At 40.6% G+C, this 13900-nt stretch overlaps 1 protein-coding gene across 2 annotated transcripts in view; it reads left to right on the top strand.

Annotated features, from left to right (window-relative positions):
* TGFBR3 (transforming growth factor beta receptor 3) overlaps window positions 1–13900 on the top strand; it is a 208929-nt gene that overhangs the window by 16881 nt on the left and 178148 nt on the right. For both annotated transcript variants that reach the window (XM_042952796.1, XM_042952795.1), the window contains one exon: window positions 9726–9908. In XM_042952796.1, coding sequence (XP_042808730.1) covers window positions 9821–9908 — 88 coding nt within the window. In that variant the 5' untranslated portion in view covers window positions 9726–9820. The remainder of the gene's footprint in view (window positions 1–9725; window positions 9909–13900) is intronic.

Here is a 13900-nt window from a genome sequence, read left to right as displayed (position 1 = left end):
GTTTGGAGTCATTGTTTTTTGGTAATGGAGGTATTTTTTTGGAATTCTAGATGATGAAGTCTAAAATTAATACCGATTTTTGGTATAAACTATATTATCTCACTACTAGTAGTTTGCTTGGTTTTTTGAAAGCCTAGGGGTATTTTAGTCATAAAAAACTTCAGTGACTACTATTTAAAAAAAGTTTTTTTGATATTTATTTTTGAGAGAGAAAGAGAGAGCATGAACAGGGGAGGGGCAGAGAGAGAGACAGAGAGAGAGAGAGAGAGAGAAACACAGAATCTGAAGCAGGATCCAGGCTCTGAGCTGTCAGCACAGAGCTGGGCACCCCACATGGGGCTCGAATTCATGGACCGCAAGATCATGACCTTAGCCAAAGTCAGACACTTAACCGCCTGGGCCACTCAGGCGCCCCACGTATACATATATTTTTAATGTACTTTGGGCCAGGTATTGTTTTAGGTAACATGCCCATATTCTATCTCACATATTATAATCAGAATGTCAGATAAGGGAGTGGTAGAGGCTGTCCAGTGTAACATGTCTGGGTAAGCCAGGTTTGGAATCCCCAAGTACAGTTCTCTATTAATTAGCTTATAGTTATGAGCAACAGCAATCTTTGAATCCAAAAATATTAAGTGTGAAGGATTGTCCTTGAAATATTGCAAGGGTGGGTGAAAAATCTTTCCTTTGTGAACTTGAATAAAACGTGGTCTTTTACAGCAGTATGAAGTGCATCCCTTTCTGCTGTATTTTGCTTGGGTAGTGAGATCTGTTGTGCTTGGGATAGACAGAGGGGCTTTTAAGGACTGGCTGAAGGTTAGCCTCAAGGTAACTAAGGATTCTGGGGCCAGAGATGTGTTGGTCATACTCTGGGTCAGGAATGAGGGTGGGCCAGGCCCTGGAGGTGCCGGGGAGAGCAGAGTCCAGCTTCTATGAACATCTTGTAACCTCCGTGCCTCCTGCCTCCCTTCATGTGGGAGTCTTCATGTGGAATTCCTTCCCATGTGTAAGGTAGTTCAAAAGTAATTCTTCTTTTCCTGCCACTGGCAGCCACAGAATGTTGGAACTTTAATCTTAGGCCTCAGGATTCATTCTCTTTGGTAGAGATAGCCTGCTGTGACAAATAATGATAGCTTTCATGCTGTTACACGTACAGTCTTATTTGATTCTTGCAACGACCCTGTTATGTAGGGAAGGTTATTTTCTTCTAAAAAATGAAGAAACCGAGTCTCCATTCTCATCTAAAACTGTTTTCTTGTGTGATCTGCTTCTAAGAGTCTTTTTTTTTAAAGGTTTTATTTTTTTAATGTTTATTTTCGAGAGAGAGAGAGAGAGAGAGAGAGAGAGAGCATGAGCAGGGGAGGGGCAGAGAGAGGGGAACAGAGGAGTCAAAGTGGGCTCTGCGCAGCAAGCCTGACATGGGGCTTGACCTTATGAACCATGAGATCATGACCTGAGCCAAAGTCAGATGCTCAATCAGCTGAGTCACCCAGGTGCCCCAAGATTTTACTTTTAATAACCTCTGTACCCAACATGGGGCTCAAGCTTACAATCCCAGGATCAAGAGTTGCATGCTTTACCAGATGAGCCAGCCACGAGGAGTCTCCATGGATTTTCCATGCACTCTAGGCTCCTTTCAGTATATTCTCAATAGGGTACTCAAGAAAATGTTTATTTATTTTTATTTTTTTTCCTGTTATATTGAGATATAATTGACATAATGTTGTGTAAGTTTAGGGTGCAAAACATAATGATATGTGTGTATATATAGCAAAATGATCACCACAATAAGTTTACTTAACATCCATCACCTCACTTAGTCACAGATTTTTTTTTCTTGTGATGAGAACTTTTAAGATTTACCCTCTTAGCAACTTTCAAATATGTAATACAGTATTGTTAACATGTAGTCATCATGTTGTATATTACATCCCCAGGACTTAATTGATCTTATAACTGGAAGTTTTTACCTTTTGATCATCTTCCCCCACTTCCTCCACCCCTAACCTCAGGCAACCATCAATCTGTTCTCTGTTTCCGTGAGTTCAGTTTTTAGATTCTACATATAAGTGAGCTCATAGACTGTCATATGAAATGTCTGAGTTATTTCACTTAGCGTAATGCCCACAAAGTCCTTCCATGTTGTTGGAAATGCAGCATTTCTTTTTTCTTTCTTTCTTTCTTTCTTTCTTTCTTTCTTTCTTTCTTTCTGGCTGAATAGTATTCCATTGTGTATATATACTGCATTTTTTAAAAATCCATTTACCAGTTGATGGACATTTAGGTTGTTTCCAGGGTCTTGGCTATTTTATTTATTATTTTTATTTATTTATTAATTTATAATTTTTTAAATCTTTATTCACTTTTGAGAGACAGAGACAGAGCATGAGTGGGGGAGGGGCACAGAGCGAGGGAAGATACAGAATCTGAAGCAGGCTCCAGGCTCTGAGCTGTCAGCACACACAGCCCGACGCGGGGCTCAAACCCGCGAACCGTGAGATCGTGACCTGAGCTGAAGTCGGACACTCAACCGACTGAGCTACCCAGGCGCCCCAAGGGTCTTGGCTATTTTAAATAATACTGCAGTGGACATAAGGGTGCAGATATTTCTTTAGCACAGTGGTTTCATTTCGTTTGGATGTATACCCAGAAGTAGAGTTACTAGATCATATATGGTAGTTCTATTTTTAATTTTATTCCAGAGACCAAGCGCGAGCAGAGGAGAGGGATGGAGGAGAGAGAGAGAATCTTAAGCAGGCTCCATACTCAGTGTGGAGTCCAGCACGTGGCTAGACCTGACCTGAAATCAAGAGTCAGACACTCAACCAACTGAGCCACCCAGGCCTTCCCCCCTGCTTTTTAAAGTAAACTCTATGCCTAATGTGGGACTTGAATTCATGACCCTAAGATTAAGAGTTGCAACCTCTACCCACTGAGCCAGCCAAGCACCCCTATACGGGGGAAATCTTAACCCAATGGATCATAACTCTTCCCTGCTTAAACCCTTTCTTGAACCTTATTTCTGTCTCTCTCTTTTCTTTTTTGGCTTTGCAGCCTCTTTCCTTCCAGTGCCAGGGGCCTTTAATAGTTCCCGTACCTGGAAATCTTTTAAACCTCACTGTTTTAAACCTCTACTTATCCTTCAGGTTGTGGGTACTTTTCCTTTAGAGCTCTTATCATAGCATGTAATTACAAATTTGTGAGCATTTGTGGGTTTATCCCACCAGACTTTAAGCCCATGAGGGCACAGAACGTATCTTGTTCCTTGGCTGTTATATTCCCATTGCCTGACACAGAGTAAGCAATAACTAAAGACCTACTGAAGGAAGAAATAAAGCTCAGAAAATTAAATATCTTACCTAATGTCACAATAGGTGTTACTTCTACTAAATACAAGCTCCATGAGGGCAGGATTTTTGGTTCCTTTTTCAGTGCTGTAGCCTTGGCATCTTCAACAGCACCTGGCTCATCGTAGTATTTGTTGAATGTTGATTGCGTTTGAATGTGATTCCAAAGAGTTCTTATCCAAATCCAGAACTTTCCCCCTTTCGCCAAATCTGTCTGAAAATGGGGATTTGGAATTAACCAGTTTCTTTGTATAGTAGAGAAATCTGAGACTTGCTGTTGTGATTCAGTAAGGTGGCTTTGCTTTCTCTGTGTACAGGTCTTAAAGGGCATCCAAATGTCATCAGACAAACAACAGTATCTCTTCTACATCCTGTATACCCCTTTTTATAAGCTGCCAAGCTAGATATTGATGTCATCCATCCTGCCTCTTTTTTTAAATCCCCTGAATAACATGTTGAATAACCATGAGATGAATTCCTTTACCAACTTTTCTTTAACCATTTACAGACTTAGCAGTATATTTTCTCCCCAAAATTCACGTACATGGCCAACCAGAAACATTTTAATGATCCATTAAAAAGTAATTTCATGTTTAAGGGACCAGAAACTCAGGTGTTATTTTGGTGTTTTTTAAAATTCCACTCAATGGTATTTTTTTTTTTTTATTCTACTCAATATATTTCTGTCTTGAAGATCTTCAGATTTGTTGAATATTTTCCTCATTGACCAAAGTCTTAGTGTTAAGATAGGACAATGCACATGTTTGTGCTTCATCTTGCCCTTTGCATTTTCAGAGAGCTTGGGAGTCATACCACATTACCATGGATTCTTTATTTATTATAGTTGCCACCTTTAGTCCTGAAGTCAAGTCGTAGTTTGAGATCCATAATGGTTTGTACAGAGGGTATATGTCAGTGTGGAAGTCCCAGTGTGTGATGGCAGCCCTGTCAGGCTTCTCCCTCTCTTGGAAAAACTGTTTTCAGAGATTGAGAATTGAGGGGGAGAAAATGGTGTCTTGTTTTTGGTGACAGATCTGGATCTGGGAGGTAGAGCCTGCCATGGGAAGACCTGGTTTCTACTCTTGAAGCTGCGGTATTATTTTGGGCAAGTGCTGGGCTTGGAGACTGTGTTCCTCTTCATCATTGAAATCATGTTGCTCTCTTCTACCTTTAAAAGCTATGATGGGGGCGCCTGGGTGGCTCAGTCGGTTAAGCGTCCGACTTTGGCTCAGGTCATGATCTCACGGTCTGTGAGTTCGAGCCCCATGTCGGGCTCTGTGCTGACAGCTCAGAGCCTGGAGCCCGTTTCAGATTCTGTGTCTCCCTCTCTCTCTGACCCTCCCCTGTTCATGCTCTGTCTCTCTCTGTCTCAAAAATAAATAAACGTAAAAAAAAATTTTTTTAAAAGCTATGATGTATCTCTAGCATGCTAATTCCTTTAATTGAGAAATAGATCCACTCCAAGTTAATTGTAAGTTCTGATTTTGAATAATCTTGTGGATATAGCCAGAGCTATTTGATCATCAGACAGTGTGGGGCAGCATGCTCTGTTTAATGGCCTCAGAAATAGAGGAACTCTGAAATTAGAAGAATTAGGGGTGCCTGGGTGGCTCAGTTGGTTAAGTATGCTACTTTTGATCTCAGCTCAGGTTTTGATCTCAAGGTTATGAGTTCAAACCCCATGTTGGGCTCTGAGCTGGTCATGAAGCCTATTTAAAAAAAAATTAGTAACACATTCGTGTGTGTGTGTGTGTGTGTGTGTGTGTGTGTGTGTGTGTGTTTTAAATCCATTAAACTCTTAGAATTTTTTTTCTGCTCATTTGTAGGTACTAAAAGTTCTGGTACCCTTTGAATGGAACACATTACTTTGACATGTAAACAAAATGAGTGGACCCCACATTGTTCTTTCAAGATTGCAGAGTACCTTATTGATATTTCTAAAAGAAGCATTTAGTTCATGAAGTCCAAAGAGATTCAATGAGTTTAGAAAACCAGGGTGGTGAGTCTGGTCTTTACAAATTGAGTGTGATAGAACCTTACAGAAAAAAGAGGAGTTTTTATTTCCTCAGTTTTATTTCAGATCTACAACTTAAAAAAATTTTTTTAATGTTTATTTTTGAGAGAGAAAGCGCGTGTGCAAGAGCATGAGCAGGGGAGGGGCAGAGAGACAGAGAGAGAGAGAGAGAGAGAGAGAGAGACAGAATCTGAAGCAGGCTCCAGGCTCTGAGCTGTCAACACAGAGCCGGATGTGGGGCTTGAACTCACAGACCACGAGATCGTGACCTGAGCCCAAGTTGGATGCTCAACCGACCGAGCCATTCAGGCACCCCTCAGATCTGCAATTTTTTAGAAGCCTCAGTCATGCAGCATTGTTCTAGTTGGGGAACTGATCCCTAAACTATATGCTGATATGTGCAAGTCTTGGCCAAAATTGGAGTTTCACAGAACGGGAATGACACGCTTCCCTTTTTATTCTCCTCTGCCTTAGGATCCTGTCACCACTTTGAGAAGATTAGACAAAAACTCTTTGCAGTTTATTTTCTTTTTGAACAAGTTACATTACGAAGGGACTTTTAAGCTACAAGAAGAAAAGCTCCCTCTTTGTTAGAAGCAGCAGTGTGCAGTTTCAACTTGTCCTGGACTTCCTCGGAGATGTTTTAAGATCCGGTGTAAACTTGCTGTGGTTTGCCTTTGGGCATCAAACTGTTTAGCTTGGCTCTGTTATATCTGTAATTGCTGCATTTTAATAATTGCCCAATATTCTTGTCAGCAATTTGCAGTCTATATTTTTAATAGAACGTTTTGCCTTTCTTTTCCCCAGGTTCATTCAGACCTGGTTTAAGCCCCTGGATTAATTCTCACAGTCCCACAGACCCTCTGCAGCTGTGGGTAGGGGGTGACACATGCTCATTAAATATTCCCACAAGCCTTGTGCTGGTTATAGTTTATGTGCTCCATAAAAACCCTCTGGGAAGCCATCTTCTCCTCAGATCTCCTTACAGGCTTTGCTTTGCAAAAATTGCCCTTAGCATTTGCTCAAATAACATATTCTTCTGGAGAGAGTTTTCCTTATCAATCCATTCAGGAAATTTAATTTTTTGAAGGGAAAAAATAGGGACAAATTCTTTGCCGTGATTGACTTTTTAAGTTCACGGAGGAGACTTCCATTTCATCTGAGGTGAATGTGGAATTACAGTGACAGCAGTGTTGGATTCAGGGGATGATTGAAGTCAATTTCATGGCTTCCAAAATTACCTAATTTAGTCAGTTTTGAGACAGACCGTTGTGTCACAATGACTTGTGCCTCTACTTGACTGGCAATTTTGTTCTTTTAGTGATTCTATTCTTTAACTTCTCTCCTTTTTGTATCTGTTAAAGTGTTCATTTTTCAGTAAACAAAAGATTGAACTGGTTTTTACAGTAGCTAAGGATTATATTAATAACCACACCCGAATTTCTCCACTGTATCGAGGTATAAAAATCCCTCAAAAGTAATGCACAGGTAGCATTTATTGATTGCTTATTATGTGCTCTGCGCTGTTCTAAGCTTTACACACACACACACACACACACACACACAATCCTCACAATAGCCCATATGATAGGTTTATGCATGCAGAATAATCTACCCAGCATAACCCATTTGGTAGGTGACAGAGTAAATTCATACCTAGGCAGGCTTTTAACGGTTACCATAATCCATGTTCTATTCATACTGGGCTTTTAATCACTGTCTGTCTCTCTCTCTCTTTTTTTTTTTTTTTTTTTTACGTTTATTCATTTATTTTTGAGAGAGAAAGCAGAAGAAGGGGAGGGGCAGAGAGAGAGAGGCAGAGAGAGAGAGAATCCCAAGCAGGCTTTGCACTGTCAGCCCAGAGCTCCATGTGGGGTTCCATCTTAAGAATCCTGAGATTATGACCTGAGCCAAAATCAGGAGTTGGACGCTTAACTGACTGAGCCACCCAGGAGCCTCTTTGTAATCACAATATTATATCAAAATTGAACAACCGTACCTCCTGCATATGTAACAGTTTAGTTTCAAGGCATACATAAATAATTCTTTTTGATATTAGGACCTGATTGTTATTATTTCTGGATAGGTAATACCTGCAATACCCCAATGGTACAAAACTCAAATGAGAATCAGTAAAAAGGCTCCTGTGCTCTCCCACCTCTGTCCCCAATCGACCTCTTTCCCTCCTTCTCACAGGCAGTTAGTTTACTACTGAAAAGAGCCATTTTAAATATCTTTTCTTGAACACTTGATTCCATGAACTAAGATCACTTAATTAGAAACTCATTTTGCCGTTATCTTTTTATATTTTTGTACTGTATCTACAGGTACCCAAACTGGCTTTATCTGTGAAGTTAGCAAGCCGGTTCTGTAGACAGTATTTCCTGCGTGAGGGTAACAAAGCTGTAGTCCCCAGCTATTCGAATTGGTTCCTGAAAACTCCATGATCTTATCTGCTCAGCACCTAGATCAGGCAGGGTCTTTGTGCTTTTAGCCATGCCCTTACACAGTGCCTGGAACATAGTAGGTGCTCAATAAATGCTTGTTGAATTGAACAACTTCTGTGGCTTGTGCCAGGATATAGGGCTGGAGAATATATTTGGTGCTTCTAAATGAGGTAATCTTTAGGGCCATAGGAGGGATATTCAAGTTAAACAAACCACCATAAAACTTGTTCTTCAAGGCTCTGGTTAGCATAAGGTTAGAAAGGACCTCTGGATCCTCTGGTCCAGTAATCAGAGAGTCTCAGAGGGGATTGAGAGACAGGGAAGACTTTCCTCCTATTAAAATGTTGTCAGACAGTTGACATGAGAATCTCTCCTTTTGATGGTTCTTTTTTTTTTTTTTTTAAGATTTGTTATTAATGTATCTTAATTTGGTACTTGTAATGACTCTGTCATTATAACAATAGATTGAGTCTCTGATCAGAGTTCTTTGTATTTCCTTGTTGACACTAGGAAATTCATATATCAAGTGTCATTGATTACTTTAGTGCCACAGCGTAACTGGTAATATTCTATTGTAGATGCACCTTGATTTTCTTCTGTATTCCTGAAAATATTATATAAAACCAAAGGTTTAAAGTGTCTGGGGCACCTGGCTGGCTCAGTCAGTGGAGTGTGCAACTCTTGATCTCAGGGTTGCAGGTTTGAGCCCCATATTGGGTGGAGAGATTACTTAAAAAAAAAGGGGGGGGGGTCAAAAATAAGCATTTCTTTATAAAAGTATTTGCTTTAAAAATCTTTATTAGGTAATTAGCACCCCCCACTTCAGTTCCTGGAGTGCTGTCTAAGCATGTTTTAAGATAAATTTATCTTACACCCTTTAGAAATTCTTTTATTATTATTATTTACTTATTTAAAAACATTTTTTAGGGGCGCCTGGGTGGCTCAGTCGGTTGAGCTTCGGACTTCAGCTCAGGTCACGATCTCGCGGTCTGTGAGTTCGAGCCCCGCGTCGGGCTCTGGGCTGATGGCTCAGAGCCTGGAGCCTGCTTCTGATTCTGTGTCTCCCTCTCTCTCTGCCCCTCCCCCGTTCATGCTATGGCTCTCTCTGTCTCAAAAATAAATTAAAAAAGAAAAAAAAGTTAAAAAAAAAAACAAAAAACATTTTTTTAATGTTTATTTTTGAAGGAAAGAGAGACAGAACCTGAGCAGGGGGAGGGGCGAAGAGAGAGGGAGACACAGAATCCAAAATGGGCTCCAGGCTCTGAGCTGTCAGCAGCAGAACCCAGCGAGGGGCTTGAATTCACAAACTGCGAGATCATGACCTGAGCTGAAGTCGGTCGCTTAACTGACTGAGCCACCCAGGTGCCCCAAATGCTTTTTTTTTTAATGTTTATTTATTTATTTTGAGAGAGAGAACAAGAAAGAGCATGCACATGCCCAGGAGGGGCAGAGAGAGAGAGTGAGGAAAGAGGGAGAGAAAATCCCAATTGACTCGGGGCTTAATCCCACAAACCGTGAGATCATTACCTGAGCTGAAATCAAGAGTCAGACACTCGGGGGCGCCTGGGTGGCTCAGTCGGTTGGGCGTCCGACTTCGGCTCAGGTCACGATCTCACGGTCTGTGAGTTCGAGCCCCGCGTCGGGCTCTGGGCTGATGGCTCAGAGCCTGGAGCCTGCTTCCCATTCTGTGTCTCCCTCTCTCTCTGCCCCTCCCCCGTTCATGCTGTGTCTCCCTCTGTCTCAAAAATAAATAAAACGTTAAAAAAAATTAAAAAAAAAAAAAAAAAAAGAGTCAGACACTCAACCGACTGAGCCACCCAGGCACTCTTAGAAATTGTTCATTTCACTTTAATGTGTTTTTGAAAAGGTGTTTCTGCGTTAAGTTTTCTTCTTGAAATATGTTTATTTTTACAGGCAATTTGAAAATTGGAAAGAAGGATTTTTTAAGGCCACTTCTGATTTGCAAAGTCTGTCTACAATCTGAAGAAGTCTCGGCTGAGGGTGACTAAATGGGGCACGCTTCTGGAGAAATCAAAATGGCTTCTTACTATGTGATTGCCATGTTTGCCTTGCTGAGTTCCTGTGTAGCCACTGCCGGTGAGTTGTATAATATAGGTTGCAGGCTCATTATATTCTTCTGGGTATATTTTTCCTCAGTCTCTTCAGTTTGGAAAAATTTAGGAAATGTGATGCTTATGCAAAACGTATTTATGTTCTTCGAGGAAATAAAATATTTGACCACAGATTACATAGTATGTTTGCCTGTGTTACATTTTACTAGACTGGTGCTAGACATTCTCATGTTTGCGATGTAGATACCTAACTAACCATCAGTGGTGAGATAGGTAGAGAACAAATATGCTAATGTTTAAACCTGCTTCATTTTGTTACATGCATAGATTACATTTCTTTTCTTGTCCTAAATGAAAATTTCAAGAAAGCCTTTTTGTTCTTTATCATAAAATAAATAGGTCTTGTAGATAGAGGTGACATTGCATCTCTGCAGAGATGCTTAGGAGGTTATTAATTTTGTCTATTCAGATATTTTAATGTGTAACTTTAGGAAAAGTACAGAACTGTGCTTCCTGGAGGCCATCAGAGTATGAGATTGGAGATAAGAAGAAACAAAAGATTTGGTGGGAACATTGTCGCTTCAGTAAGAGTATTAGATCGCCCACGCCAACATCTTAGCGTTCCCAGTCAGGGTTACTTAACAAATTTGGAAGCTTAATTTGCCCTATTTTGTGGTAATTTGCTTTGTGTCTGTTCTATAATGAGCTACATGAAAGAATTTGTTGGACCAGTTCTGTGAAGTGGCTGGTCTCCACAAGAGTACATGCATTAACTTGGAAAATGATTAGCCTCTTGGTTTTGGCTATTGAATTCACCTACAGATGAGATGATAGTGATCATAATAATAACCATTTATTGAGTGTGCACTACAGCCAGGCACAGGGCTAAACAGTTACAGGATATAACAGTGAATAAGGATGTTATTTCATGAGCTCTCTTAATCACAACTGTAAGGTAGGTAGGATTATTTTGTCCCATTTTACAGTTGATGAAATGAGGTATGGAGTGATTAAATAATGGGTACAGCATCGTGCTGCTGGGAAGTGGAAGAGCCAGGTTTTACCTCTATGCTCTTATCCTCTGTGCTCTACTGAAGAAGCCAGTAAGAAGCTGTTAAGGCTCCAGTAGACTCAGACCAGGAGTCATTTGGAGGCACAGGCTGAGTGAAAGTCAGTTTGTAGAACTTGGTTTATGGGATTGGACAGCAGATTGTCCCTCTTGTTGCAAATACCTTGGGAGAAAGTTGCTAGTTTTTTTGTTTTGTTTTTTAAATGATGGTGTGAATTTGAACTGCCCACTCTCTGTAAGCAGTTTCATTTTGCCTCATGATTGAAGAGTTATTTGTCTTTTAGCCTCTGTGTCAAAATTGATCTTAATTAAAATTTAATTGAAAAGTAGTAGCGAGAGAGAGAGAGAGAGGGAGGGAGGGAGGGAGAGATGGCTTGATTGAAAATGTGCCTTTAAAAAAAAAAGTGTTGTTTTGATGACAAGAGGTATAATCATACCTGGTGGGTTTGAGGCAGAATTTTCTGCTTTCACTGATGCCTGGAACAGACTGAAAAACATAACTGAAGAAGATACTTCATGGGAAAGTGGTGAGTTTGATGACTCTGTATAACCTTGATGTATTAGATAATGAATCAGTTTTGGTTAAGACCTTCCTTTTTCTTCCAGGCCATCGGTAAAATATTTTTTTGAATTGTATACATAATCAAAATTTTGCTGAGAATTACAGTAAAATTGAAGGTATAGTAGAGTTACAAATTTTGTAGCAACCTGAAGCAAGTGATTAATGGTAGAGGTAGAGATACCTTTTTTTAATGCTAAATTTTTATTGAAATACAGTTTACATAGAGAAATGTACACATGAAGTGTGTAGCTCAGTATATTTTCACAAACTGAACACAACTGTGTGAATAGCACTAGAGGTGCCTTTTTGAACAAACTATTGCCTAAACGAATGAATAAGAAGGAAGAAATGTTTTGTATATACTGATAGCCAGTAAATCACATATTCACTGAGTCCTAAGTGCAAAGCACAGCACTAGTCACTTAGGGTCATACAAAGGAATGTTAAGATTCATCCCTTCCTTTGAATCATTTGTACTTTAGGTATATAAAATAAAACCATACAACAAAATAATCAGTATATGGTGAATACCAAATAAAAGCCAAAAGACCTCAGAGAGGTCAGAAGGGGAAGCCCTGGTGGATTGGAGCAGCTAGGGAGAGCTTTGTGGATGTGCGGATGTGCTCCATCTTTTTTTTGTTTTTTGTTTTTTGAGAGAAAGGGAGAGAGTGTGTGCTTGCGTGAATGTGCAGGAGAGGGACAGAGAAAATCTTTTTTAAAAATGTTTTTTATTTTTTATTTTTGAGAGAGGGCACAAGTGGGGGAGGGGCAGAGAGAAAGGGGGACAAAGGATCTGAAACGGGCTCTGTGCAGACAGCCGTGAGCCCAAAGTAGGGCTGGAACTCAGAACTATGAAATCACGGGATCGTGACCTGAGCTGAAGTCGGACACTCAGCTGACTGAGCCACTGAGGTGCCCCAAGAGAGAGAATTTAAAGCTGGCTCCATATCCAGCATGGAGCCTGACCCAGAATTTGATCTCATGACCATGAGATCATGACCTGAGCCAAAATCAAGAGTCGGACGCTTAGGGACTCCTGGGTGGCTCAGTCAGTTAAGCATCTGACTCTTGATTTTGGTTCAGGTCAGGATCTTACAGTTCCTGAGATCAAGCTCTGCGTCAGGTTCTGGGCTGACAAGGTGGAACCTGCTTGGGATTCTTTCTCTTTCTCTCTCTCAAAATAAATAAATAAACATAAAAAAAAAAAAAAAGAGTTGGACGTTTAACTGAGTCACCCAGGTGCCCTGATGTGCTCGATCTAGAACTCTGTTTTGAAGGCCAGTCAGAATCTAAAAAGACAAAGGCATGGGGTTGACCAGATGGGGGGAACCATACCTAGCATGATACATGGCACATAAGAGCTCGATGTGTTTTTAAAGGGTGGATGACCTGGAGAAGTGGTACGGGAACATAGCAGGAGGTCTGTTTGGAAGGAGGGATGGGAGTAGATTGTGGAGGGCCTTAAATGTCAGAGCGAGGCTTGTGGTTTTCATTTTGAGGTTTGGATTCTCTCTTTTTCCATTCCCATGTAGCCAAAGATATATACTGTTTAATCTTAGAATTCAAACTGTGGCTTCAGAAAGTGAGGCTGAGAATATGGTTTCATTAGCTTCAAAGACAAAACTGATTAGCATATAGGCCAATAATTTATCAAGGGCTTGCTTTCTGCTAGCTAATTTCTTTTGTCTTTATAAGAAACCCTATGAAGTGGGTGTTAGTATTATCCTAATTTGCATTTTACAAATGAGGAAACTGAGACTCAATTTGGTTAGTAATTGTATGAAGACCCATAACTAATAAGTGACAGAACTGGGACTTGAACTGAACTCGGGCAGTTTGCTCTAGAATCCAGCCCATCCAATATTCCACTGGTACCTCTGTGTAGGAGCCACCAACGAGTCATCCTGGGACAAGGTTAAACTTTCAACTTAGAAGAGATATCTAAATCATCAGAATGGAAGGACCCTCAAATAATGGGTCATCTTTATTTGCGTTCTTATTTCACTGACATGACTGAAGGTCTATTGTAGGGTTCTTGGTAGTGGAAGAGATAGTTAACCAGGGAGGGCAGAGAACAGCACAACACATAAAATGAACTCAAGTCAGGATACTAGGCCTGTTCTAGCTCCATAGATTAGCCTGGGCCTTTAGTGAAAGCCTTTCCTTCTCTGCTGTGTTTGAGGGTGAAGGAGGCAAGGAAAGGCCAGCAAGCCGCCTCCTAGGGTTAGAGATTGCTTTGACAAAACTCATATTTTTCCTCCCCTCTCTTTTTCCTGGGTCATCTTACAGCACTGTGGGTAGGGAGGGCCTTGCTCTTGGTGAACAAGAGCTGTGTGAGGACCATTAAGCTTCCTGGTTAGAAATTATCTTAGGTTTTTGGCACCTT

This window comes from Panthera leo, chromosome C1 (assembly GCF_018350215.1).
Source record: "Panthera leo isolate Ple1 chromosome C1, P.leo_Ple1_pat1.1, whole genome shotgun sequence".
In the NCBI taxonomy this organism is placed as follows: domain Eukaryota; kingdom Metazoa; phylum Chordata; class Mammalia; order Carnivora; family Felidae; genus Panthera; species Panthera leo.
This window is presented reverse-complemented; position numbering and strand designations above follow the sequence as displayed.